This window comes from Mustela putorius, unplaced genomic scaffold (assembly GCF_011764305.1).
Source record: "Mustela putorius furo isolate JIRA1106 unplaced genomic scaffold, ASM1176430v1.1 tig00003909_pilon_pilon_pilon, whole genome shotgun sequence".
Classification (NCBI taxonomy): Eukaryota; Metazoa; Chordata; class Mammalia; order Carnivora; family Mustelidae; genus Mustela; species Mustela putorius.
In genome coordinates, this window is record NW_025422057.1 from 5315311 (window position 1) to 5342701 (window position 27391).

At 53.6% G+C, this 27391-nt stretch overlaps 1 protein-coding gene across 3 annotated transcripts in view; it reads right to left on the reverse strand.

Moving 5' to 3' along the window:
* The window catches only part of DOCK1 (dedicator of cytokinesis 1), a 497269-nt gene extending 475597 nt beyond the window's left edge, over positions 1 to 21672 (reverse strand). Inside the window, exon 1 of one of the 3 annotated variants that reach the window (XM_045068856.1) lies at positions 21428 to 21665. In XM_045068856.1, the coding sequence (XP_044924791.1) occupies positions 21428 to 21473 (46 nt within the window). In that variant the 5' untranslated portion in view covers positions 21474 to 21665. Of the gene's footprint in view, positions 1 to 21427 lie in introns of all 3 variants that reach the window. The other 2 variants (XM_045068857.1, XM_045068858.1) reach the window with 2 other exon arrangements.
* Positions 21673 to 27391: the final 5719 nt, after the last annotated feature.

A 27391-nucleotide genomic window follows, 5' to 3' on the forward strand; every position in this document is an offset into this window, starting at 1 on the left:
AAATAAATAAGTAAAATCTTAAAAAAAAAAAAACAAACTCTAAAAATGGTCATTCCAGCCCCTAAGACTATGTCCACACTTTTCCTCTATCTTGTTAACCAAGAACTTAATGCCATTTTAAGACCTGACCATCCTTGCTACCTTTCTAATAACTTTCTGAAAAGGCACTGAGTCTGAGCCGCCTTCAACAACAGGAATGCCAGTTACTGTGTCACAGGCACAGCACTGAGCACTTTCCATTCAGTCTCTCACTGAGTCCCCCAATGGCAAGGGAAGGCAGGGTCCGTGTCCACCATGAGCTGATAGATGAAAACACTTTGGTTTCTGGAGATGAGAGGAGTGTCTTACTCCACAGCCGGAATGCATGAACTCTGTGCTGTAACCACCTCCCACTTTAGACTGGCTTCCACCAAAAACATAGAACAAGAGGGCCTGAGAGAACCACAGAGAAGCCAACCATGCCATTCAACAGATGAGGAACCAGAAGCAGGAGTGACCCATACCACGCCAAGTTCCATGCTAGCTCTCCATGCTGGAGCCCATAAGAGGCTTCCCATGAGGACACAGTGATGTCCTTCACCCCACTCCCCCAGGGTCATCTGGGAATACACTGTCTAGATCTTATTTCTGAGGCGCTCCCATCCCTCTGGGGGTCACTGGGCCTTTCAGAGATTTTATTATCAGTTCTTGCCTGTCTCATCTTTGAAGCTATTGACAACCCTTCCCCAAATCCCTAGTTGGCTTCTTTAGCTGGTATGACTTCTGGGATGAAGGGTAATGATCTCTCGGGGCCCAGTCCTGCCCACTTTCACTTCACTAGAACCCAAGTAGCTGTTGCCTTCACTGGTCCCCCTAACATCTAGGAGCGACAACTGTCAGCCCAGCAAGTCAAGAGTTAGGGAAGCTCCACTCAGCAAAGTCTTCAGCAGGTATCAGATAAAGGAACTCACCTGGCACTGCTCTTTGCTGCCTGGACCTGTTCCCTAGTGTAGATTAGGAAAGTGCTGTCACTCGGGACCACATTCACCCCAAGAAATCAGGGCTCACCCAGGTTTGCAGCCTTCCACACATTCTACAGCCCTTGGTCAGATCAGTTTGTTTTGAGATGTTCGTTATTAGAAGCTGTTATAGGTGAAATTTTATACCCCAAAAGTTACATTCAACTATCTAACCCCTGGTACCTGTGAATGTGACCGTATTTGTAAAAAGGGTCTTTGCAGGGGCACCTGGGTGCCTCGGTTGGGCAACACCTTCGGCTAGGGTAGTGAACCCGGGGTCCTGGGATCGAGTCCTGCATCAGGCTTCCCCTGCTCTGAGGGGCGCCTGCTTCTCCTTCTCCCTCTGCCTGTCACTCCCCCTCTGCTTGCCCGCTCTAAGAAATAAATAAAATCTTTTAAAAAGGGGGGGGGTCTTTGCAGATGTCATCAAGTTAAGATTAGGGTGGTCCCTAATCTTATGACTGGTATCATTGTTAAGTGGGAAGTCTGGACACAGAGACCCAGAGGCACAGAAAGCACAGCAAGCAAAACCACCAGAGACTGGAATGTTGCTGCCAGGAGCCAAGGAAGGCCGAGGAATCTCAGAAGCCACCAGAAGCTAGAGAGGCAAAGAACAGATACTCCCTCTGAAGGAGGAACCAATCCCCAGCACCCTGATTTCAGACTTCCAGCTCCAGAACTGAGAAAATACACTTCACTTGTTTGAGACCACCTGATTAGTGACTATGGCAGGAAGCTAAGACTAGAGCCACCACTAGTCAATCACGCTCAACATGGGGCAGGCAATGTCCATGTACTTGACACCCATTAGCTCACAACATCCCTACCATGACCCTACAAGGCAGGCTCCTAATCACGCTGCCTGTAGGTGAGGACACCCAAGACTTGTAATTCACCCAGGATTTCTTACTAGAGACTGGTAAGGGCAGGGCACAGACCCCAGTCCTCCTCCATCTCATCATCCCTCCTGCGACCCGAGTGTGGCACCCCGGGCTGTGTGGCACGTGCCTCGTGTGGGAGCGTGGCTAACATCAGCAGACACTTCACTCTAAGCACCGGTATGGAACTCAGACCCACAGTTCCCCTCATCCCTCTCCCACATCATTTTTCCCCTGCAACTACTGAAAACCAGGACCACGCCACATCCCGGATGTCAGAGCCGCGGACTCCCAGGGCACCAGGCAGAGCGGGGCTCCTAGACTACCTGCACGTCTGGGGCTCCAGGGAGACCAGAGACCTCGTTCAGTGGCAGGTGTGCGGTCACTGGCCCAAGAGAACCCCAAACTCCAAAACTGACCTCCGGAGTCTGCTACTCTGTGATGTCAGCAGCGCGTCCCAGCAAGAGGATCCACCTTTATTGCCCAGCACACGTCCACTGTTCTGCCCAAGAACTGTGCAACGAAGTGAAACATGGAATCACCATATGGCCCCACAATTTCACTTCTAGGCCTGTCCCCAAACGAACCGAAACAGGTGTTTGAACAAATACTTGTCCATGAATGCCCAAAGCAGCACTATTCACAATACCCAAAATGTGGAAACAGCCCAAGCATCTATCAACAGCCGAGCGGATAAATAAATCGCGTATGTGTCCAGACAATGGAATATTATTCAGCCATAAAGAGGAGCGGAGAACTGACACAGGCTACATCGTGGAAGGACCTCAAAAGCATTATGCTAAGTGAAAGGAGCCAGACGACAAAGGTCGCACACCGTCTGACTCCATCTATATGACCGATCAGAAGGGAAATCCACGGAGAGCACAGGCTGGGTTAGCCAGGGCCACCTCGGAGGGAGCGGCGACCGAGTGCTTGGCAGGCTGGGCGTTTACTTCACAGGGACGTCAGTGCTCTGCAGCCACACGGAGGGGATGGCTGCACAAGGCTGTGAATGTACCAAACGCCACTGAACTCTCCACGTATCATGGCTGATTGCACATCACGTGAATGTCCCCTCAAGGCTGCAGTTTAGTAAGTCCTTCAACTGGTTCGTAAACTTACAACTGTACCAGCAAATGCCCCCCTGCCCCACCCTGCCCCCCAATCCTGCAACCGTCACCCCGAGAGGTACGTTTCCCCACCAGACTCTTGAATGTGAGGCCAATAAGGAACAACACACCCTGGGTGTCGACTTGTAATCCGTGGCAACACAGGGGGCAGCTAGGAGTACTACCCACGGTTTACGGATGAGCAAACCATGGCCTGGAGGGCGAGGCTAATTCTAAACACGTCACAACCTGCGGGGGTACCGCCAGGCCTCACCCCCTGCTCAGCGCAACCACAAACCATCCCTAACCCCTCGGGGATCCAGGCCAGGGACTATCCAGCCCGTAACAGGACCTGACAAGGAGTTGCAGAATCAATTCTGACACAAATAAACTTGCATGGATTTTCACCTGCACCTAATAAAGCTATACGTGGCTGTAAACCCCGGCTCCTGTCGCCTGCCCAGGCAAGGGCAGCTTTCACGGTTAGCACCGTCTCTTCCCTGCGGTCCCCCTGGACAGAGATGCCATTCTCAAACAAGACCTATGAAAATGCCTCAAGAGATTAAATGCCCTCGGCCAAAGTTCTGAAAGTGACCTGATTAAATACTTAACCGTAATTCCAGTCTAGACTCAATCCATCAGCCCTTCTGGCTCCGGGCAACACTGCCTGTGCGGCGATTGTGCAAAATAACGCTTATAAATGGAAGCAAGAAAGCCCATTTCTCCTTCATTTCTGCTAAATTGGAAGTTGGAGACTTAGTAATGCCGGCCAAGTTTACAAGTCAGGCTATGGGCTCTGCTGAGGCCCCCAGGGGACAGGGCCCAGCCGTCAGGCCAGGACACACAGCTCTCCAGAATTAATCAGGGCGGAGAGCCAGGTGAAGCCTGCCACAGAGCGGCGCGCACCAGAGAAATGGGTCTGCTGCTCCCTCACTCTTCCTCCACCCCTGACCCCCCACCAAAACCCGGAGGGCTCTGAATCCTTCCCCTCACTCAGGTTTTATATTCTGAATCCAGGGAATCTGTGCTCAGTTCATGTTTTATTCTTTTAGGTTCTCCAACAAGCCAATCATCTGAGCTCCAAACCTCAGGCACACAGCTCCCTCCACTGAGAGCACTGCACCTCCCCCTCCTCCCCAGGGTATTTTCTGGAGGCCCTGCAGGGGTCTACAAGGGATCTTTGCTCTGAGCAGTTCCCAGACCAGACCATCTGGCCCCCGGGCAGGTAGCCCTCACCTGCAAGTCGGAGCACTCTCTCTGGTCCCAAGCCTGCTTTCCCACCAGACTGTTGGCAACTCAAGGGCGCACACCAAAGTCTGCCCTGTTCTTCATGGGGTCCCCAACACCAAGGACGGTGTCAGCCACAGAGGCCTCTGTGACTCGGTATCCGCTGCAGGGAGGAGTGGAAGGAGTAACCCCCCGGCGGAGATTCTCTGGGAGGGCAAGAAGCCGTCGACTCATACACAAACCCCAAGTCAACTGCACCGGAACGATCCCCATCGTACACTTCAGGGCCTGACTCCTCGGGGGATGGCAGTTAATTACGCATCTCCTATTGACCTCAAGCTCTGGTCCATGAACTCCACACCAAATCCAAACTGAAAGAAAGAACCAGACCCAAGAAAGACCAGCATCAGCTAACAGAATCACGTACCTGGCGCACGGTTACCGACCTCAGTCTCCAGACCGTTCTCAAACACGGTAGCACAAAAGTCACCGGCCATGACCTCTCTGCAGGACAGGAGACCACGCCTCGTGCACGGAGACAGAGCACGGGCGCAGGGTCTCAAGGGGGCCCCGACAAGCTCACCGTCTTCTCTCTCCTCTGGCCCTCTGCACCTGCTCCCCAAGCGCATCTCTGCCCTAATTCTCTGTCTTCGGGCTGCCGTCACCAGTGACTGCAAACGTGGGGACTCAGGGCAATGAAACCTGCTTTCCTCACAGTGCTGAAGGCCAGAAATCCAAAACCAGGGTATGGGCAAGGCCACGCGCCCCCAAAGCCTCTAGGAGAGGAGCCCTTCCCCCCTCCTCCAGCTCACAGCAGCCACGGGTGCCCCTGGGCCTCGCGGCAGCCTCACTTCCACCTGCTGCCTCGGCCCTCGCAGGGCCTCCTGCTCCTGTGCCTCCTCCCCTCTCGGAAGGACAACTCGGATCCCGTGGGACCTCGGCGTATCTAACTGTATCTGCAGGAGCCCTCACTTTCCAAGAAGGTCACACTGTGAAGCACAGGAGGGCCCACCTCTCTTTGGCGGGGCGGAGGCAGGAACCCAGCACATCTCCGTTTTCCGTCGGGAAGGGTTTACTAAGTCATCGCGTGTCATCATAACTGTGCTGCCCTTGACGTTCCGATGTACATGTATGCAAGTCCTCACCTGAAAATGCTGTTTTTCACTGCTTAGTGTTTTTTTTCTTTTGCCTCCTTTTCCTGGATATCTAAATTCGGATTAAAGCTTATGAGTAATTTTGAACTTTGAGAACAAACATCAAGTAATTGATGTGGAGATCCAATGAGTCTCCTTAACGGCGCTCTAACCTTTTTGGAATTTTTTTAACGGAAGATGGAAGTAACTACACTTGGGTCGTTCTGTCACCAGGGACAGATTTTCAGGCTGACGCCAGTGTTAGCGTTCCAAGTACCAAGTGGTGACGAGGTGCCAGGCACCACACTGCACACTGCACGCGCGCGCTGTTAGCTCTCACCAAACGCCACAGGCACCACAGCGGCTCCGGCTGCCACACTGCGGTCTCCACACCGGCACCGGCCGGACACAAGCGGTCACCGCACCGGCACCTGACACACTGCGGTCACCACACCGGCACCGGCCGGACACAAGCGGTCACCGCACCGGCACCTGACACACTGCGGTCTCCACACCGGCACCGGCCGGACACAAGCGGTCACCGCACCGGCACCTGACACACTGCGGTCTCCACACCACAACCAGCCAGGCTAATTCCTCAGCCGCCCCTCCCACGCCCCCACACATCAGGGGTCACTGATGACTTTTTAACCTTTGACTTAAAGTCGCCACAGCGTTTTATTCCAGGCACAGAGGCCCCACGGACGCAGAGGCCGGCCTCCCCGCCGCACGGTGCACACCGCGGCGGCTTCCGGCCGAGCGTCAGCCGCAGCCCACCCACCCCCCCCCCGGGCTGTCCCCGTCGAGCTGCAGACAGACAGACGACAGACAGACGACGCTCGTCCGCACCCAGCAGCGGCGCCGGGAGCGAAGGTTCGTTCCTGGGCAAGCATCCCCTCTCCTTGCCGGTCCGTGTATCCCCTCCCTCATCTTCTCAGAAGGCAGAAACCAGAAGCTTCCATGAGCTAGACGTGTCCCCAGAAAGGCTAGCGACACGACTGCACCCGGTCTCGGCGGGCGGCCACGCTTCCGGACAAGCCGCAGAGCGGCCGCACCCGCGTGCGGCGAGCGGTGGACCTGGGCGGGGAACCCGGACGCGGGCTTCGGCATCCGAGGCCGTGAGGCGCCGCTCCGACGCTCCGCCACGAGTATTACAGCTCCGCCCTCGGGAAGCACCGGCGTCCGGTCCTTCACGCGGTCCTTCACGCGCAGGGACTGGATTCTCCGCCCGAAGGCTCCTCCCGCGTTACCCGCTCACTGGCGCCTGCCTCCGCGTCCCTCCGCGTCCCTCCGCGTCCCTCCGCGTCCCTCCGCGTCCCTCCGCGTCCCGGAGATGGAGGACAGGAGGCGCAGGCAGAGGGTTCGGAGCCCTCGACCACATCTGGTCCCCAGCGGCAACTGCTGGTCAGAGAAAGAGCAAAACGGAGATTTCATTTTCGGTTCCGCCGAAGCAACACGGTTGAAGAGGCAGGAACCCGAAGGAATTGGATTTCTGTTAAAGCATCTTTTTTTTTTTTCTTTACCTTCCGCTCGCCTTTCACTGCCCCTCCCCCACCCAGAGCATCTGCAGGGCCCGGTGTTCACTAAAGCTCTGGACCGGGTGCCAGAGAGGGTCCCCTCTCTGCTCCCACCACCCCCAGCTCCACAGTCCCAAGAAGCAGGCGACTAAGTGCCCTTTAAGCCTGAAAAGCCTGTGGACGTCCCATTTCTCTATCCACACGCACACAGGAATACAGATGCACTTGGAAGGGCGGACAGTTCTGAACCGTACAGTCTTTAGAGCGCGCCCATGAGCTTCTGACGTCTTTCTACCTTTCCTACAGCTTGCCTCCTTTTCTAATTAGTACATAATTCGATGACAAAACAGCCATTATTCTAAAGTGAAAGGATCATGAAGACTAAGCCAGGGGCTGGCAGACCACGGCCCGCAGACCAGATCAGGCCACAGCCTGGCTTGGTACTGCCCATCCACCAAGAATGCTTTCCACCAGTTTTTTTTTAATGAGGCAAAACTCATGCGATTTAAAATTAAATGAACCACTTTAGACCGTATGATTTGGTTAAAGCAATTACTTAAAGAAATTTCGGTGCCTCAATCTCCTCTGTAAAATAGAGATCAAACGTAGCACTCCCTTTGCAGGAAAGTTGTAGAAGTCAAATAAATGACAGTATAAATAAATAAAGTGTGCAGTTCGGTAGCGTTTAGTACATTCACAACCTTGTGCAACCCCCAATGCTACGTTGTTCTAGGTCCAAAATACTTTCTTCTCTGGCCAAAGAAACCCCACCCCCATTATAGTAGTCACTGCCATTCCCTCTTCCCCCAGCCCCCCGCAGCCCCGGAATCTGCTTTCTGGTCTATGGATTTGCCTGTTCTGGACATTTCCTATACTGAGAGAATCCTGAAATTTATGTCCTTTAGTGACCGTCTTCTCTCACTCTGCCCAGTTTTCTAGGTTTATCCATGTTGGAATGTGTATCCGTGTTTCACTCATTTTTATGGCTCAAGAATCGGCCGTGGCACGGCTGTGCCCTATTTCATTCCCGCACTCATCTGCCGATGGACACGTGGACAGTTCCCGTGTCCCAAGAATTATAGAAACCACCACTCTGGACGTTTACGTACAAGTATTTGCTGGAACGTCTGTTTGCAGTTCTTCAGGGAACAGCCACAGGAGTGGAATCTCTGAGCGATACGGTAGTTGTGTGCTTAAAACTTTTTGAGGAATTGCCAAACTATCTTCTGATTTTTACACTTCCGAGTGGTTCCATTGTTTGTTTGTCCTTAAGCAGGCTCCATGCCCAATGTGGAGCCCAACCACCGGCTTGAACTTATGATCCTGAGATGAAGACCTGAGCTGAGATCAAGAGTCGAACGCTTAAGCAACCAAGTGATCCAACCGCCCCGAGGGGTTTCATGTTTTTAATGATTATATACATAACCACGCAGCCCCCTCTGTTCTGCCTCCTGGCCAGCAAAACCTAAGGTATTTATCATCTGGACCTTGACAGAAAAAAAGGCTACAGATCTCTGTTCTCAGGAAAAATGTCTGGCTGTTCCTTTCAGCTGCTCACGGCTCTGCAGGTACAAAGCACTTCAGTGTGTACGATCTACTTTGACTTCACTGCATCTCATCACCGTGGTGCAGGGCACAAGAGACCAGGGCAAGAGCTTCACTTTACGGATGATCACAGGCCCCGAAAGCTGCTCAGAGCCTCCCTCGGGTTCCGCAGCCACCAGGACCCGGAGCTGGGACTCGCCCTGCCACCTTCCTTCAGAAACGGGTTTTCCTTCTCCACGCATCCACTCTCCACTCCTGCTCATCCAGTTAGTTCCCAGTGCTTGGCTGAGATAAAATCCCTCTGTCCCTCTGCTTTCATCCAACAGGTGTGTTAGGGACCATGTCAAGTGCAGGGAACGAAGAAGGGAACACAACTCAGCCCTTGTCCTCAAGGGCCCTCTGTCCAGCAGCGGCCAAGGGTAAGGCGGGAAGGAAGTATGTGAAAAAACTGCAGAGAGCAGCAAGGAGGCAGGCCCGCATTCAGCCTGGGGTGGGGGGTTGAGAGAGGTTTATAAGTTGAGCTGAGCCTGGAGGTGGAAGGCAAATAAAGACTGTCTGCAGGCAGAGAGAAGAACATATGCAAAGGCCCAGTGGCACTGCCAGAACAGCAGCATTGACTGTATCAGAGTTTCGGTAAAGAAATAGCCCCGGACATCACTGAGGCCAGCTGGACTGAGTGCCATCCATCCCTTTATGCTGCGGGATCCCCAGTATCAGCTCCCATCCTCACCTCTCCCTCCCCTTGGCCTCTCCAGGCTGATCCTCAAAGCAACACTCCCCAAGAACCAGCTGAAGAAACTTGGCAGCCTGGCCACAGTGCCTGGAGGACCAAGACGCATTCCTGCCTTTGAAAAATAGGCAGTAGAACACACATGACGTTAGAAGGACTTGAAAATAAATCTTGTGAAGTTAATAGAAGCACAGCAATTTGGAAGAAAAATAATCACATTTCCCTCCTGCTAAATCATTATTTGCCCCTGGAAAAGTCAATTATGTTAAAGAAAATAAGCTATTATTTTCGGGGGGGAAAAAAAGGAGCCTTGATAAGTGCCTTTATTCCAGCAAATACAACTCTAATGGCAAATGCCTTACTCCTGTATTTCTGGAGGTCTCAGGGCAGCTGGAAAGGTGTTGCTAAATTAGAATGTGGGGAGGGTCCAGAATTCCCCTGGCAAACTGCACATCTGTCCTAGAACCTGACCTCAAAACTGCCATTTGTGTTTCTCAGAAAGGAGAAGAAACAACAGCTGGCTCCTGACCACCTTCCCACAGCCAGCAAGCCTGGCCGGAGGCCGCCGGCTCCTCCCCTTCCTCCCCGCTTCCTCTCCTCCGGCCTCCCCAGCACACACCCCTCAGGCAGCGGTCCTGCAGGGTCCCAGCCTGCCTTCCCATGTATCAGGAGAGCCTCTGCTTCCAGCCACACTATCAGGATGCCACAGCAGACAGCCAGGGGGTGTTGCCTCAGAGTCCAGCTTCACCCCTGCAGGCTTCACCCCTGCACTTCATATCAGCAGTTCCGGCAGGGCAGCCATCTTGCCCACAGGGGACATGTGGCAAGAGCTACAACTATGTAGGCTGTCACACTGAGGGAAGGGGAGCGCTACTAAGATCTAGTGAGAGAGCAGGGATGCTGCTGAGACCCCAACAAGGCAAAGGAAAGCTCCCCACAACCAAAAATCACCCAACCCAGAATGTCAAGAGTACACAGGTCCCGAAACCCAAGTTTACAGGAATTAGCTCGTTTAACCGTCAAGCAATTCTGCAAGGCAGCAACTGCTGTTATCCACGGTCGACGAGTGAGCCGACTGGGGCGCCAGGCAGTGCACAGTCCCCCGTGCACACATCCCAACCTGGACAACCAGCCCTGGCTTTGACGGGGCAGCCTCCACAGGCACTGATGCGCCTGAGAATTCAGAGGAAGGAGGCGCTGAGCCTCAAACAGGTTTACCTCACTTCCTGGGTTTACCACCAGCACTACTGGGTGGAGATGGGCCTCTCAGCCAGATCCAGGACCAGCTGCTCCAGGCCCCTGGCGGCGCCCCTCTGCCGAGAGCTCAACCTCCCATCCACACGTCGGCATCAGGGGAGTGTGGCTAAGGAGATCAGGAAGAGAAAACCACAGAGCTGTGAGCTCTGGGGGAAGGCAGGCTTCTCCCCAACCCTGACTCCCCGCCGCCCCCCACTCTCTCTACCACCCCCCATCTCTCCTTCTGCCCTGGGGACTCAAGGCCATTCATGCTGGGCCCTCAGCCTTCACACACACACTTGTCCCCACTGCCCGGGCTGGGAAGAGGGGCAATCTTCCAGAAGGGGTCAGGAGGCAGAGAGAATAAGGCCTGCTATGCTGGGGCGCCAGGCACAGGTCCTAAGAGCTAAGACAGGAATGGGCTGATTACAGACTGGGACCCAGGACCAGCCCGGCCCCTGACTGGACAGGACCGTAGCAGGGAATGAGGCCAGAGGGCTATGAAGGACATTTTTTTTTAAAAGGTTTCCAAGCAGGCAGCAGCCCCCACAGTCTGAAAACTGATCTGGGAACCTGAGAGCCCAGGATCGACAAGCACTGAATGTTCTGGTTTGCCACGAAAAACACCAAACCCATCCCTGTCCCTGCAATCTCCCAAAGCTAAAAAAAAAAAAAAAAAAAAACCAACCTAGTTTTTGGTAATTCACTGAGTGGCAAAACCTAAACGGGCCCGGAAAGCAGGCGGGTCACTTCCCTCACATCACAGGAGACCGTACGGCGCCCCCGCAGCCTCACCAGTGTGTCCGACTGCGGGGACGTCCCCAGACCTGCGGGGCTCTGCGGCACACACGTGAGCCTTCTGCACAGGTACCCTCTTCCTCTCCACGCCGAGACCAACCTGAATTCGGAAACACCACTAGCCCCAAGGATTCCACATAAGGCACTGCTGACCCGTACCATGATCTACATCCCTAGAGGGCGACTCTGGATCCCCCACATCTAAGAACAATGGGGGCGAGCAAACCAGAGGGAAGGGGGGAAGGCACAGTCTTATTTGACCAATAATTCCTCTGTGGCTTGTATCACTGCGCTGCTCCTCAAGGAAGCGGGGACGCCCTCACCTTCACCACTACCCATCACGCACGCCGGTTCAACCGCTCGGCTTAGGGCTAACTCACAAGGCTCTGTGGCTCACACTGTTAATCAGCGACTAGACAACGGGTCGGATAATAAAACAAAAGTTACAAAACCTTAGGAAAAGTAATGTTCACTCTGCCTCATTGCCCCTTTCCAATGAGAAAGAAAGTTTCACCAGAAACCATGTATTTTCCCCAGAACAGGCTGACAACAATACTACAAAGTAGTACTTTCTCCTTCTGAAAGAGGAAATACTAGAAAGTAGTACTTCTCCTTCCCCAAGCTCTACCACATGCATTCTCTTGCTAGCTCCTCCCCGCACTGGTGGCAAAGAGGTAGATGGAGGCCACTACTGCCCCATCTCCAAGGGCCTGAGGCTGGGGAGGGTAGATAAGGCAGAAGCGTGGCGCCCGGGCCTGGATTCCAGGCATTTTGACTCCCGGTCCAAGTGCTCTTGACCCTATACCACAATAGCCCCCCAACCTAGCTGTAAGTTACGATAGCTGTGACTGATTTACCTTCATAGCATTTTTTCAGCACATGCTTAGTCATAAAGTGTTATTTCAGAACAGTGAGATTCCATTCTAATACACAAACACCAACACTCAGACACAAAGCCACGGTTCTAAAGAGCAGGCTTTAGTTCACCACCTCCTGAGGCCAGAAGGATTCCAAAGCCGCAGGAATGGATCTGGGGGTGCTGCGTATGCCTCGGGATGGTGAGACTAGGAACCGCCGGACAAACGTGAAGGTGACTCATTTAGAAGGCAGTCTCGCCTAGGCTCACAGGTCCGCCCCAACCCCCTAGAGTACTCCCAGGGCCAGGTCTACAGTGAAGGACATCCTGGAATCTACAGGACAGAAGGAGCAGAAAACAGGCCAAGGAAAAAGGCAGCACCTGTTCTGACTCGCATCTCTTCAGATCTTTGTCAGGGTCTGGACATCTGTTCTGCCGAGCGACTCTCACGACAAGATGGCGTGACAACTTACAATCTCTGTGTTCGATGCCAATAACGCTGAAGGGCCTAACTCCTCCTGATTAATAGAAAGCAGGTGTCGACGACAGGGACCTATTCGAGACAGCCCCAGCGCACACCTCTTCTCGCAGAGCGCACAGCTAGACGCTACTTCAAAGCCCCTGGTGCTCTTAGCTTGGGCCAGACACTGAGCTCTGGGATGGGCACACATCCAGCCCCGGCCGGGGAGAAAAGCTCCTGTGAAAGGTCCTCCGTGTCTTGCTTTCCCCATCCACAAGCTCAAAGGCAAGGAGCCCAAGAGCCTAGTGGAGGGCACGGCCACAGGAAGGAGCCTGAGTCCCCACATGACTAGAGGCAGTGGAGCCCCCGTGCCCCCTCCCCACCAGCCACTTGGACATAAACAAATAACAAACTTTCGGGGCACCTGGGTGGTTCAGTCAGTTAAGCGGCTGCCTTCGGCTTGGGTCATGATTCCAGGGTCCTGGGATCAAGCCCCATGTTGGGCTCCCTGCTCAGCAGGGATCCTGCGTCTCGCTCTCCCTCTGCTGATCCCCTGTTCTCGCTCGCAAATAAATAAAATCTTTAAAACAAACAAACAACAAACTTTCATTGTACGAAGCCTAGGAAATCTTGAGGCTCTTTGTCACAGCAGCCACCCAACCCTGATTCAGAAATCACAAGAGTTAATTTACATACAAAAGTGGACCTAACAAATCTAAGTCTGTTAAACAAAATCACTCAAGATGGCCCACAAAATATGGACCGTGCTCCGAACAAAACGCGGCAGCAAACTGCACCCGTGAAGAGCAACTCCAGCCGGACAAGGAGTCCAAGTGACATTTTTGGGAAGAGATTAATCCACAGGAGCTTTACTGGGCTCCCTTCCCCTGGTCCCTTCAGGAGCTCTGGGGATCGACCTGACAGGACCGCAAAGCCAACGCTGAAATTCTAGGGAAGCCATCAAACCTCACTCCCCGTCTTGGACCCTCCCTTACAACAAGTAGGGGCTGCAGAGACAATGGGGCCCACGTGGCTTCAGTCACACAGTCAGAGGGGCCGAGGGGAGCATGAAAGTCACAGCTACTGAGCACAGACCGGGGCCAGGTTTGTGCTGGCTTATCTCTCTCTTTATCCCTGGAAATGCCCGAAGAGGATGGTATCATCATCCATTTACAAAGGAGAAACGGCTTACAGTAAATAACTCACCCAAGGTCACCCAGCTGGCAAGAGAGGAAGCAGAGATCCAAAGCTGCACCTCCAAGCCCCCCATCTGCATGCCATCTTTTGGCACGTACCCCTCACAGAGAGAACACCTTTTTCTCCTCAAAGCACCCAAATGAAAAGTTAACGAGCTGACAGACATCTGTCTAGGGTGAAACGACCTGGTTTTTAGAAGCAGAGTGCCTGGGTTTAGAGAGTTCAGCATCTCCGGAGCATGTGGGGCCGTGGATGGCTGCCGGGTGGCCTGCTACCACTGTGCTTCTGAGCCATCATCAGGAAGCATGGGGCCGTTTATATGTCACAGGCCAGCACCTGCCCTCTCCGCATTAGCTCCCAAAACTAAACTCCCGTGAGTGCCCAGGGCCTCTGCAGACTGCAGGAGGGTTGGAAAAGCCAGCTTCACGGTTACAGAGTAGAGAGAAGCCCCCAGAGCTGTGCACTTGGCCCAACAGTGACTGTGCAATGTTGGTACCAAAGGCGGTCCTTGCCATCACTGGACAACTGGCCTTCTGAAACCACAGGGAGCCTGGCCACCCTACCCACACACCAATACTACAAGTGGAAGGAACTGGAAACACAGCCAAGCTAGAGGTCTCCGTCTCCTAATGCCACAGGCACGTGAGTACAGCTAAGCCAAGTGTGCCGGCAAAGAGCTGTTCCCCAGCTACGCCCACCATGTGAATGGTCACACTTACAACATGTTCAACTTCCTGTTCGGGTCTCAAACCCCCTGACTGTGTCACCCCGTCACTAACTTGAATATAAGCAATCTCCAGGGCTGAACACAGACACTAACGTGATTCCTTAAATTAGATTCTGAGAGCCTTGTCAGGGAGAGGGGGGGCAGACACTGCAAGCTCCCACCTCTCACTCTCCCAGGCATGCCCAAGGAACTGGGAACCCACGACCTTGCAAAAAAATAATCATTCAGATGGTAGCCACCAAAAGCACACAAAAATTGAGGGAATCTTACTTGTGATAATCATGTTATGGCTTGTGCCCCTCAAAATTCAAACACTGAAGTTCTGGCCCCCACCATAATTCAGAATGTATATGGAGACAGGGTTTTGAAAGAGAGGATGAAGAAAATGACATCATGACGGTGGCCCAAATCCAGTAACAGGAGGTGAGGACACAAACACCACAGAGGAAGACCTTGTAAGGAGGTGAGAACGCAGCCAACCAGCCAGCAAGCAGGTGGCCTCAGAAGGAACCAACCCGGGACACCTGGGTGGCTCAGTCGGTTAAGCGGTTGCCTTCAGCTCAGGTCATGATCCCAGCGTCCTGGGATCGAGTCCCACATCGGGCTCCTTGCTCAAGAGGGAGCCTGCTTCTCCCTCTGCCTCTGCCTGCCTCTCTGTCTGCCTGTGCTCACTCTCTCTGACAAATAAATAAATAAAATCCTTAAAAAAAAAAAAAAGGAACCAGCCCTGCCAACACCTTGATCTTGGACTTCCAGCCTCCAGAACTGAGAAAATAAATTCCTGCAGTTAAGCCCCTCCGAGTGGACTTGTTAAGGCAGCAAACTAATGCACATACTTCACATGTTGACTTGAGGGAGGGTCCCAAAGCACTCCCCACCTGATTAATGAAAGCTAACTCAGGCACTGCTGATTATATACGGCAGCTAAGCTGCTACTGACATAACAATGTTTCCAAAGCGCCTTCACCATCCTTTAGCTCCCGTGGACCTCCCATCAGCAGATCTTGTACACAAGGCCAAGCATCATCCTCCATTTTGAACCTGTGGAACCAGCCTGGAGAGGCTCAAAGACTTGCCCCAGATCACATCAATGAAGAGTGGCCACACCAGGACTAAAACTCAGATTCTGACCCCTCCCTGAATCCCCTCCTTGGGGCTCACCTCTCAGAAGACCGTACCAAGAAACTGGGGAGGGGTCTGAACCTGGAGCCCCGCCGTCAGCCAGTGGTATAGGGCACGGCTTGCCTCCACACTGCTGGACAGCGCTACCGGCCTTCCACGCCGCGATCTCCTCTTCCAGCTGTTCTCAAGACCCGAACACATTCAACACCTGCACAGCTCGGTGGCCTCAGTGCAGCCCCTGCTGCACCCGTCAGCCGCCTTCCCGCGCACTGCGGCTCACACAGCTGCCCAGAGGCTCCTGTCTCAAATGACACCAAGATATCCTTCAAGGAGGGGCTGCAAAGAGGGAAATGCAAACCCAAACCGAAACGACCTACCACCACACTCCACAAGACTGGCTAAAATAGGCAAGAGGGACAAGAAAGGCTGGCAAGGGGAACCCAGATCACACATCTGTGGCTGGTGGGAATGCAAAATGGTACAGTTACTCTGGAGCAGTTTGGCAGTTTCTTAAAAATCCAAACACACAACTACATACAACTCAGCAACGGCCCTCCTGGGCATGTATCCCAGACAAAGGAGACTTGTGTTCACGCACAAACCTGTGCATAAATGTTCATAGTAGCTTTACTCACAACAGCCAAAACCCAGACATCCTTCGTCAGGTGAATGGTTGATCCCTCTGGGTACCTCCAGGCCACAGACCACCACCCAGCAAAGAAAAGGAACCACCCCCCATACACACAAAGACCTGATAAATCTCCAGAGAACTACATGACCTGATAAAAATCAATCCAAAGAGGTCTCGTACTATATGATTCCATTCATGGAACATTCTTGCAATGATGAAACTATAGAAACAGAGATTACTAGTTGCCAGGGATTACGCAGGAAGGAGGAAGGAGGTGGGTGTGGCTACAAAAGGACAAGAGGAGGAGCCTCGGGGGTGATGGCACTGCTCTGTGCCCGGACGGCGTCCCCGCCAGCATCCCGGCTCTGTGCGGTACTGCGGTCTGGCGGGAGGTCGCCTTGGGGGAGACCGGCAATGGCTATGTGGAGTCTCTCTGAATTAGCTGTTACAAACATATGTGTTTAGGACTATCTGAAAACACAAAGTTAAAGAAAAAATAAAAACGAGGAGGAAGGAAGAACGGGAGGAAGAACGGGAACAAGCAGGAACCACTCACAACCCAAGACAATCACGGTAAGATGCAATATTCTAGGAAAACATTGGCACAACAATAAATTTAAAATTTTTATAATGTTTTCAAAGTCAAATAAGGTTTGTAGAAATATAATATGCCCTAATTTGGTTTTTCTGCAACTCCAGTGAATGAAAATGTCCGCATTTCTATTTACTTACAATCAAATCTAATTTTTCTTCTCCAAAGTAGCAGCTTGCTTGCTACTCTAGATAACAAAAGAGATCTTTCTGCAACTCCCACACTCCCAAATTTATTTGGATATTACACTACTCCTAGCAGTTATCATCACTCAGAACTAATCTAAATACACACAAGTCATGCTCCCCTATACCAAGCAAATGAGACTTTCTCCCAACAGAGGGGCAAAACACACCATTAAGAAATCACCTTTTGGAGAAAAGTATTCTTGCAGCAACTGTGCCTGTCAAGTGCAAACACAAAATCACTTGTCACCACACTTCTGAACCGCACTTTATTAAATAAATACTAATAAAAGCAATGCTCCATCGAGTGCCGGGCTGATCTCAAGCACGACGCTCCCTGCTCTACCAACATTATCTCAATGCATCGTCCTTGGTCTTCGTGGTCGCCAGGCTTAGCTCTGCCTTCCAGATGGGGAAACCGAGGCTCAGGAAGCTGAGTAATTTCCCTACAGCCCACATAAGGAGTAAGAGCCGGGAGTTAAAGGTGCCCACAGCACCAACACCCGCATCCCGCATCCCGTTTGAGCCCTCCACAGAGAACGCCAGAATAAAGCACCCAACTCGGGTCCGCTGGTGTTCACCCTCCACCCCAACAAAGCTGAAGGCTAGCGAGAGCACCTTACTCTCCCGAACGGCTCTCTGCACCAACTGTTCCGTTTCTCTGGCCGCCTTAACAAATGGCCGCATCCTGAGCAGCTTCAAACGGTCCGCAGGGATAATCTCACAGTTCCCCAGGTCAGACACTCAGTGGCTCTGGGTCTCAAAGTCCAGCTGCTGGCCAGCTGGGCTCTCGTGGGGAGCCCAGGAAGGGCTCTGTTTCCAGGCTCATTGGGAGTCCTGGCAGAACCCAGTTGTGCCTATAGGACTAAGGTTCCTGTTCCCTAGCTGGGTGCAGCTGCCCTGAGCTCCCTGGGCTTTCTCTGGTCCTTATAAGGGGGCTCCTACAACTCAGGGCCAGCAACTGTGCCTGGGACGCTGCCCAGGCTCAGAACTTCTGACTCTACTCTTCTGTTAGCAGCCAGAGAAAGTTCTCTGCTTTGAGGGCCCGTGGTAGATCATCTCTCCTAAGTCCCATTACATTAACCACATCCTGAAAGCCCTTTCTACCAAGTCACATAACGTATTTACAGGTTCTGGGGATTAGGGCATGGACATTTTGGGAAGGAGGCCACTACCCCACCTCTCACACCACTGAGAGAGGTGAGCACACCATCCTCAGGTGTGACTCCAGAACACACTGCATCTTTTCACCTCATCTTAGGAGCAGGATCCATCATCATTTTATCGGCACTGAGACCCCAGCCTCTGGCCAGCTGGGGGATGAGGGAGAAGTTTACCCCGTCCGAGCCCTCCCTGTGACAGGTAGCTCAAAACTCATCCCTGGGTTAAATAACCAAATCCATAAACACTGAGTCACCCCATTCAACCCCAGGGGGAGACATTAACAGGCTGGTAAATTTCCGGGGGGGGGGGGCAACCCCAACCCCAACCCCACTGGAATAAACCGGCGGAGATGAGGGGATGAGCACTTCCTGCCTGGCTGAGGAAGCAACAGATCAGCTGTTTACTCCTTCCCCCCCCACGTACAAAATAAATAAATAAGTGAAGTGTCTCATTTACAAACAATGCTTCTAACAGATTCCAAGTACTTTCAAACAATGAGCTGTGATTCATGTTTCCAAATGAGATGGAGTTTTATCATTTTCTTTCCCCTCGTGATTCATTCATCCCGCCAAGTCAGTAGTCGGAGTGGAAGCAAGGCCCACCCACGACCCGCCACAGCCCTCCAGGGAAACACAGCCCTGTTGTTAGGCTCCCCCAAAAAACGCTGTGGTTGGTAAGGGGCATGGTCAGTAATTTTCCCTTGGGCGGAAACAGCCCATTAGCCAATGGGCAAAAATCCCTGCCCCCCCAGCACTACTGTCTTCCGTTCGGGACCCTCCAGTGCCAACTCCTAGAACAGTGGAGAGCTTGGGCTGACCCGGATGTGAGCATCCTCGCCTTCCCTTCTGCCCGGAATCCATGGGCCTGCCACTGATGCCGTTCGAGCTGTGCTGTCCCCTCCCTTCCACCCCATTCTGTAGCCTCGGCTCCACCCTAGTGAAACCAAGCAGAGCAGAAACTCTCTCCTCCACCTGACGGCCATTCACACTGTTCTAGAACTGCCTGGCAAAACCATCGGGCACATGGTTCTTTGAAAACTTCCTAACAGACTCTTCTTAAAACCACAGCATTAGCCGAAGGTGTGATGCTGGAAGTCACCATAGCGAGTGGTGTGTGTGTGACGTAATAGGGAGGGACACAGCCATGTTCTTGCCCCCAGTCACCTCCCCAGCAAGGAGACCCCCTCACTGTGTCATGAATGCTCCCTCTGGTCTTCTCTAGAGAGCAAGTCAACAAGTGCCACACGTAGTGTCTTCACTGACACCATCAGGTCACGGGTCATGCTGGGAGCCAACAAGATGCGTCAATGTATCTTAAAACTCCCTGCTCCAAAGAGAGCCCCCTCCCCGGCTCCTGGCTCTCAGGGGCATGGTGTAAACTCCAGAGCCAGGCTTCCAGTCCCAGATGTAGCACATACTAGTGGTATGAATGATGTATTTTCTCTCCACCTCTGTCAATGGGAGTGACAGGACTCCCATCCCACAGGACTGGGAGGGGGAGGCAAGCCCTCAGCCAGCGCTAGAGCTGCGCCCTCCCTCCTCTCCCCAGGGCTGGCTGTGCTTCTGCTCCTCCGCTGGCTTCAGGCCTCTCCCTCCGGCCTCTCCAGAGTGCTCCAGGCCCCCCTTCATCTGCCCCTATTGTGTTCCAGTCCTCAGCTCACTTCTCACACACACACCCCAGCAGGCTCTCCACAGCCCCGACCCTTACTGTCACACTGAATCAGTGCCAACACTGAACGTGCACCCCACACCTCCCCCACGTGCTGCAGAAGCATGGCGACTTTTCTACCGGGATGGCCGGGATGAGACCATACGGAGGCACCTAGGGTGCTGCTTACACACTGGGGTCCCGCACCCTGTCACTGACCTCCACGCCTGTGTCTGGGCCTCCCTTCCTCCTCTCAGAAATGGGGCGGGAAGAGAGCTCAGTCAGAGCAGTCCTGGAGCAAGAAGCGCCCCACACATGGGCATGTGGAACAAGAGGAGTGTGGGCCCAGAGGACCTACGACTGTCCTAGGACTGACTCTTTCCCAAGCAGCTCCACTGTCACACCACAGACATCTAGAAGAGAGAAGCCACTGGAATCACAAAAAAGGAAGAACCCTGAGGGCTAGGGCGCCCCCCAAGGCTTGCCCAAGTTCAGAGGGCCAGCTCTGGAGGTGACCTGCGGTGGGGACACAGGCATGGCACCGCAAAAGCTCAGGGACCCTGGGGGAGGGGGGGCGGCTGCCGCGGTGGGAGAAGTCCCCGGAGGAGGAGCCCTGAGAGGGCACAACCTGGCGGCAGAGGAGAGGCCAAGGTCACAAAAGTCCTTACAAGTCAGGCAAAGTCTAGCCCGGGTGACGGAGGTGCTAAAGGAGCAGGAGGAAAGTCAGGCGGAAAACGGGGACGGTCCAGGATCCGGGATCCCGGAGAGCAGCCTCGGCCCCGACAGCGGTGGACAAGGAAGGCCGGACCCCAGACCCTGACAGGCGGGCTGCAAATCCCCGCTGCGGAGGAGAGCAGGGCAGGGCGCGGCGAGGGCTGCGGTCCGTTGGTTCGGCCATCAGGAAAGCCTCGCTCTCTGGAATGCGTACTCGCTGGGTCCGAAATGTAAACGTGCAACCCGACCCGCCCCGCTCCCCTCAGGAAACGACAAAGAGCGGCGGAGCCAAAACAGTCCCGCCCTCCGCCGCCCGCTCCCGGAGCCCGGGGACGCCGGAGCCCGAGGACGCCGGAGCGCTCGACCCCGAACCGCTCCGCTCCCGGGGTCCCGCGCGGGCCAGGCCCGGGCCAGCAAGGCGCGGGCAGGACGCCCAGCCCGCCCAGGTCGCGCGCGCCACTTCCCACCGGGAGAGAGCACAACTCTTCGCTCGGGTCCCCGCAACGTGCAACTGCGCGCCCGGGAAGCTCCAGCGCCGGCACCAACTGCACGCGAAAGCAGAAAGCCGCGGCCCAACAGCGACCGCGGGCCGGCCCGGCCCGGCCCCCCCACAGCCCCACGCAGACTTCGGCCGCGAGCAGGATGGGGTCTGAGCTCGGGCGGCCCGGGAGGCTGGAGGACTCCGCCACCGGGTGCCCGGCCGGGGAGCTGGGGGCGAGGAGGGGGGGGGGAACCCCTCGGGGAGTGACACGGCCCGCCCCCGCCCCCGCGTGTCCCCGGCCCCGCTCGCGCGCGCTCCGGAGGGGGCGCCGGGCACTCGGGCCGCGGCCGGGCCGGCGGCAACAGGCTCCGGCGCCCCCGCCCGCCGCGCCCCGCCCGGCCCGGCCCCGCCGCCCCTCCGGAGCGCGCGCCGCGGGGAGGTCGTGCCGGGCCGGCGCCGCGTGGGGCGCGCGGAGCTCACCCACGCCGTATTTCTCCTCTCTCTTGGTGGGCACCCAGCGCGTCATGGCGCCGCCGCGAGAGCCGCCGCCGCCGCCGCCGCCGCCCGGGCAGGAAACTCCGCGCCTAGGCCGCCATTTTCCATTCCTGGCGAGCCGCGACAGGATGGGGAGGAAAAAGTTTGCGGCGGAGGCGGTGTCATGTGGGACGGGGCGGGCGGAGCGTCGCGGGCCGGATGGGAAAGGCCGGGAGCGCCGGCGAGAGGCGGGCCGGCCCCGGGCCTGTGAGCGCGGCCCCTGCGTCGGGCACCGCGCGCCGCAGCCTGGGACTCCCGCGCCCCGCCCGCGGGACGACCCCCCGCCCCGCCCGCGGTGTCCCACGACGAGAGGGGGGCGCCCTGGGCGGAGTGGGGCGAGGGGGACTCTGAGATTTATGAAGCTTGGGGTTTGCCCAGCACGGGGCTCCGGCCGCGGACTCGGGGTCCGCCTCGATGCGGGGAGTCCCGGAGCGGAGCAGACCCGGAGGTTCCCTGCCTGCCCGAGCACGTGGTCCCTCCCCCAAGGAGACGGACTTTAACTGAGCACCTACTCACCGCCTGGCCACGCCAGCCAGACTGGGGCCGCGGAGGTGCCGGGTAGAGTACCCACAGGTGGACTGGGGTTCGCTCCCCGTGCTTGGGCGGGGACGCCCGGGGCGGGGGCGAAGGGGTGGTGAAGTGCCGATCACGGAGTGCTTCCCGGGGAGGTGACCTCTCTCTTGAGTGTTGAGTGAGGGCGGTTCCCCCGGGGGAAGCCGGGAGGGAGAGGCAAGAAAAGCCCCGCCGACGCCCAGAGTCTTCATCCTCCTTGGGCTCGCAGAAACTTCTGCTAGTTCAGGAGGACTCAGTGTGAGGAAGGGGAAGAGAGGAAGTGGGGAGAGGAGCCAGCTGGGGAAGGAAGGCTCAGGCCAGACGGGGAGAAGATGCGCAGGGACTCTTTGGAACGTGGTCTTCGCCCTCTGGGTGAGTTCTCAGACCCTCAGGGTTTCCACACCAGCAAACACGGGCACTTAGAATTCTCCAAGGAAAAACTGAACACACACACATAGATGTATTCTACCATCATGAGGTTAAAACCAAGAAAAGGAGGAAGGAGAAATCTCAGAATGCTCAGTAAGTGGAGTTAATTCAGAATAATATTAAGTGGCGGTCCTCTGTCATGCCCCCCCAGAAGTGACAATGGCAGTAGGCCTGGGAACCTTCAAGGACTGGAGGAAGGCAGGTTAAAAAAAAAAAAAAAAAAAAAAAAAGATGAAAGGCTCCATTGGCTTGGAAGGGCACTGGGTGGCAGAGCTGGGAAGGGAGCTAGTAGGGCCTGGGAACTCCAGGTGGACTCCCATTCTGTATAGAGAATGCCCTTGCCTGCCATTGGGGCCACTCTGAGCCAGAGAAGTCTCAGCATCCCACCTAGAATGCAGATTAAATACACTTCAGAATGCTCTAGGAGCCTTTCAGCCTACGTGGGTTGGAGAACCTGCTAAGAGCAAGAGGATAAGCTGTGTGTGTGACTCCAGAGTTCATGGGTATCAACCACAGCTTCCTAGAAAGTTATAGGCCTTATTCTACCAATAAGGATCTTCGGTCCCACAGAGGACCTTGGCTCCAATCCCATGTGGCCTCATGCACGCACTTAAACTCTTCTATGGAAATTAGAAACCATAGGGGCTCAGACCCTGAACTCATGGCCTGGTGACTCTGACCACTTGAAAGAGAAGCTACTGTGAAGGGGCTATGCAGGAGCAGGAGGGTGTCCTAAGACAGGTGACATGGTAGCCTGGCTCCTCCCGGTCAGGAAGGGCTTCCCTAAGAAAGCAATGTGAGCCCGATCTTTAATGACAAGCAGAAACCAGCTAGGCCAACTGCTGAGGGAGCAGCGCGTACAAAGGCCCCGGGGTGGAACATAACACATATCCCTGAAGGAACTGAAAGACTAAAGCATAGGGGAAACTGAGAAAGGGACACAAAATGAGCCCGCAGAAGAAGGGTCTTGCCAGGAATTCTGATTCTGCAAAGCAAATCTGGCAAACAAATTTTGGTGATACTTACCTTCTCTTTTATGCTCAATTTCAATTCTGCGTATGTGGCTACACATTGGGGAAGATGGGTGTTGTGGTGAAAGACCAGGGGCTGTGAAAAGACTCAGTGAAAGACTCAGGAGGCCTGGGCTAGCCCCTGCCACAGTGTGGCCCTTCTTCTTCCATTTCTGGTCATTATAATGTTCTGAGCCTTAGGGTTCTGGTCTTTCTAACATATAAAGGAGGGGTCATGGTCCCAAGCTCATGAGGCTCTCCTGAAGATCGCAGGAGAATGTGTAACTCTGCTTGACTTCCTCCTGTAATGCTGCCCCCAGATTCTTCATCTGATAGAAGAAGGTTCACATTTTCTAGAACAGCGGCCACTTGCAGTCTGATAAAGGTGACCCACTGAATATATAGATAAATACATATTTATGCATTTTTATAAGACTGTCACATAAATGATTTTCTAAATCAGAACTTTAAAACTCTGGACCATGTGTTTGAGACAGAGGCTGTGGTCCCATTCTTGCAAAGTGTGCCCGAGCTTGGCCAAGATACTGTACATGTGGCCACAGTTCATGCAGCTCTGAGGTTTGTCAGCGTTCCGTGGCTGATTCCAGCAGTGGTCTCATCTTGTGGTTCTAAATCAAGTCCATGGCCCTGGCTCCTTGCCCTATGGTTACATGAGCTTGGGACTGACTACATCTCCAGTTCCAGGAGCCCTGTTGGCATTTTTAACTCCTGAGTCTACATGCCTGGGCCACAGATCTCTGCCACATCCACCAGGCCTGGTGCAGGACTTAGGTCTCTGCTGTGCTTGTAGGTGTGATCACCCAGGAAGTTCACACCATGGAGTTCCTAGATGTCCCCTCCTAAGCATCTCGTCCTAGTGACCTCCTTAACATGTGGGAGAAGCAAGATGGAGCCATGAAATGTCATCATCTACATAACAGTTTTGAATTTCGAAAAGTAAATTAAAACGATTTTTTTAAAATTAATTTGACAGAGAGAAACCACAAGTAGACCGAGAGGCAGCCAGAGAGAGAGAGAGAGAGGGAAGCAGGCTCTCTGCTCAGCAGAGAGCCCGATGCGGGACTCGATCCCAGGACTCTGAGATCATGACCTGAGCCGAAGGCAGCGGCTTAACCCACTGAGCCACCCAGGCGCCCAAATTAAAATGATTTTTAATTTGAAAATAGTTTTCCATATTTACAATACAAATCCAGGAGGTATATTCTTGCCCCGTGGAGACGCCAGAAGGCACAGTGATTAAGGGGAGATATTTATTTGCAGCAGGCAATACAGATGAAAACAGGACCTAGATATGGAGGGTTGATTCTTCAACAAGGGGCTTGACCACAGGCTGCTTGTCACTTGAAAGGGGAGGCCATGGTCTTGCATTGGAGGCCGCTAGTTGCTGCCCCTTTGAACCAGTGGCAGATATCCACAGCATTTTAGATGACCAGGCATGAGGTCACCACAGTGCACAAGGTGACATAGCACAGAAAAGGTGTATCCAAGACTTTACATCTAAACTTCAGTTTACAGAGACGATCAAACAGCAAGTTAAATGATGTGACAAGAAATACAGACCTAGACAGAAGGTGGGACCTTCTATAGGACGCTGGTCTGGTGTCATCAACAAGAAAGTATTACAGGGGAAAAACATGAGTAGATAAGAAAGAACCATTCTAGATTTTGAAAGACTTAAGAAATATGACATTCAAGGCACCTAGATGACTCAGTTGGTGAAGCCTCTGCCTTCAGCTCAAGTCATGATCCCTTTGTCCTGGGATCAGATCCCACATAGGGCTCCCTGCTCAGCAGGGGGTCTGCTTCTCCTTCGGCCTCTGTCCGTCCCTCCCCCTTGCACGCTCTCTCTCTCTCTCCCAAATAATAAATAACATCTTTAAAAAATATATACTGCAAAAAAGATGAAATTGTTCAATCTAGGTGATAGGTCGATGAGTGTTTCACCTCTACTTTTTTATATGTTCGAAATTTTTTAGAAAATAAAGTCAGTGGGGAAAAGGAAGGGCTTGAGATTTAAAACCCGACTTGAGAAATAGTAGCCTGGACTGGCCTCATTGGGACAGCTCAGCCTCCGCCTCGCCTCCCAGGGGTGCTGCTCAGCATTCTCTGTGAAGATTATGGAGACAGACCCTGGGTGTTAAACTTCAACCAGCTCCGCAGAGCAAATATGTTTAGTAGAGGATGCTGGCTGCTGCTCCAGTGTGCCTTGTGGGCAAATGTAACTATGAGTATAAATGCACACCAAGCAGTCCTTCCCACACTGAGTACACAAAGAAATGAGCTCTAGAGCTGGGGGCCAGGACACCTGCCAGAGAAGTAGTGTCCTGACATCCAAGGAGCCCTAGATCTGGGTGGCAAGGCAGCCGAGGCCTTGCCCTTGGAAGCTGGATGCTCTCACGGTAACCCCAACCATGAACCTCAGAGGAACAGATGGTTTTCAGGCGCCATATGTTAGGCAGTGCCAGACTGTGATCCCTGATAGAAGGGAAATGAATGGAGAGTGTCGTCGCACAGTTGCCCGGCTGGCTTTCTAGAGGTGGTTTTGGGATGGAAGCCCAGGTAGGGGACTCACCCAAGCCTTGAGTCTCCCTCATTGGAAACAGAAACTGGAATTCAGAGAAGCCACAACTGCTAGGACTTGAGGGTCAGAGTACCCAGGAGGATGGGGCTATCCACACAGAGAGAGAGAGAGAATCCGAAAGATCTGCAAAAAGGGCTGCCTTGGGTCTCTGAATACTACACATGTGTGGATTAAAGCTTCATGAAGCTGTCTGTGAAAAGAAGACCAGAAAGTAGCAGGCCCCAGATAATTCCCAGAGCTCACAGAGTAGTGAGTGCTCCCTCCAGGAATGTGCAAAGAGCTCATAATATAGAGTGGGACAAGTACGGTCCTCCAAAGGGTCACACCCTTGTAGTGGGGCTCCATCAGCCCTAAACTAAAGGCTGCTCTAGGCCATGATGAAGCTGAAAAACAAGCTCAAGAGAATGAAACTGAGCCCAAGAAATTTAATATCGCCAGCACAAAGTCCAATGCTGTCTAAAAGAATACAACAAAACCCAGCACCCAACAATGTAAAGGGGCATGATATCTGGCATCCTACCAAAGGTGACCAGGCATGCAAACATGCAGGAAAATATGACCCATAAGCAGGGGAAAATATCCATCTGTAGAAACAGATGCAGATACAAAAACCTTAAGGCAGTATTATCAGTATGTTCCATGTACCCAAAAATGTAAGGGAAAACACAAAAAATACTCAGAAAAAAAAACCCGAGACCATAAAGTCAAAGTAAATGCCCAGAAATGGGAGCTATTACAGTCATGGTGGGATTGGTGGTGGATATCGCTAAGGTACCGTATTCTATCTGGGATTCTCTAAGTGTCTTCCTTTAAACTCATTCAGATGAGATCCCTCCTGTCTCCCTTCTGCACATGCTCACTGCTGTGGGCATGGGACATGTAAAGAGTGGTCAGGAGTTACAGTGGGCATTTGTTGAGTTTGTCTGCCCCCCTCTTCCTATGGACAGCACCATCCTGGTTGTCCTTTGAAGACCCACTGTTATGCACTGAACTGTGCCCCCCAAAGTTCATATGTTGAATCCCTAACCCCCAGTACCTCAAGAGACGACTATATTTGGATAGAGGGCCTTTAAAAAGGTGACTGAGGGGGCGCCTGGGTGGCTCAGTGGGTTAAGCCGCTGCCTTCAGCTCAGGTCATGATCTCAGGGTCCTGGGATCGAGTCCCACATCGGGCTCTCTGCTCAGCAGGGAGCCTGCTTCCCTGTCTCTCTCTCTGCCTGCCTCTCCATCTACTTGGGATTTCTCTCTGTCAGATAAATAAATAAAATCTTTAAAAAAAAAAAAAAGTGACGCCAGGAAAAACTGAACCACCACATG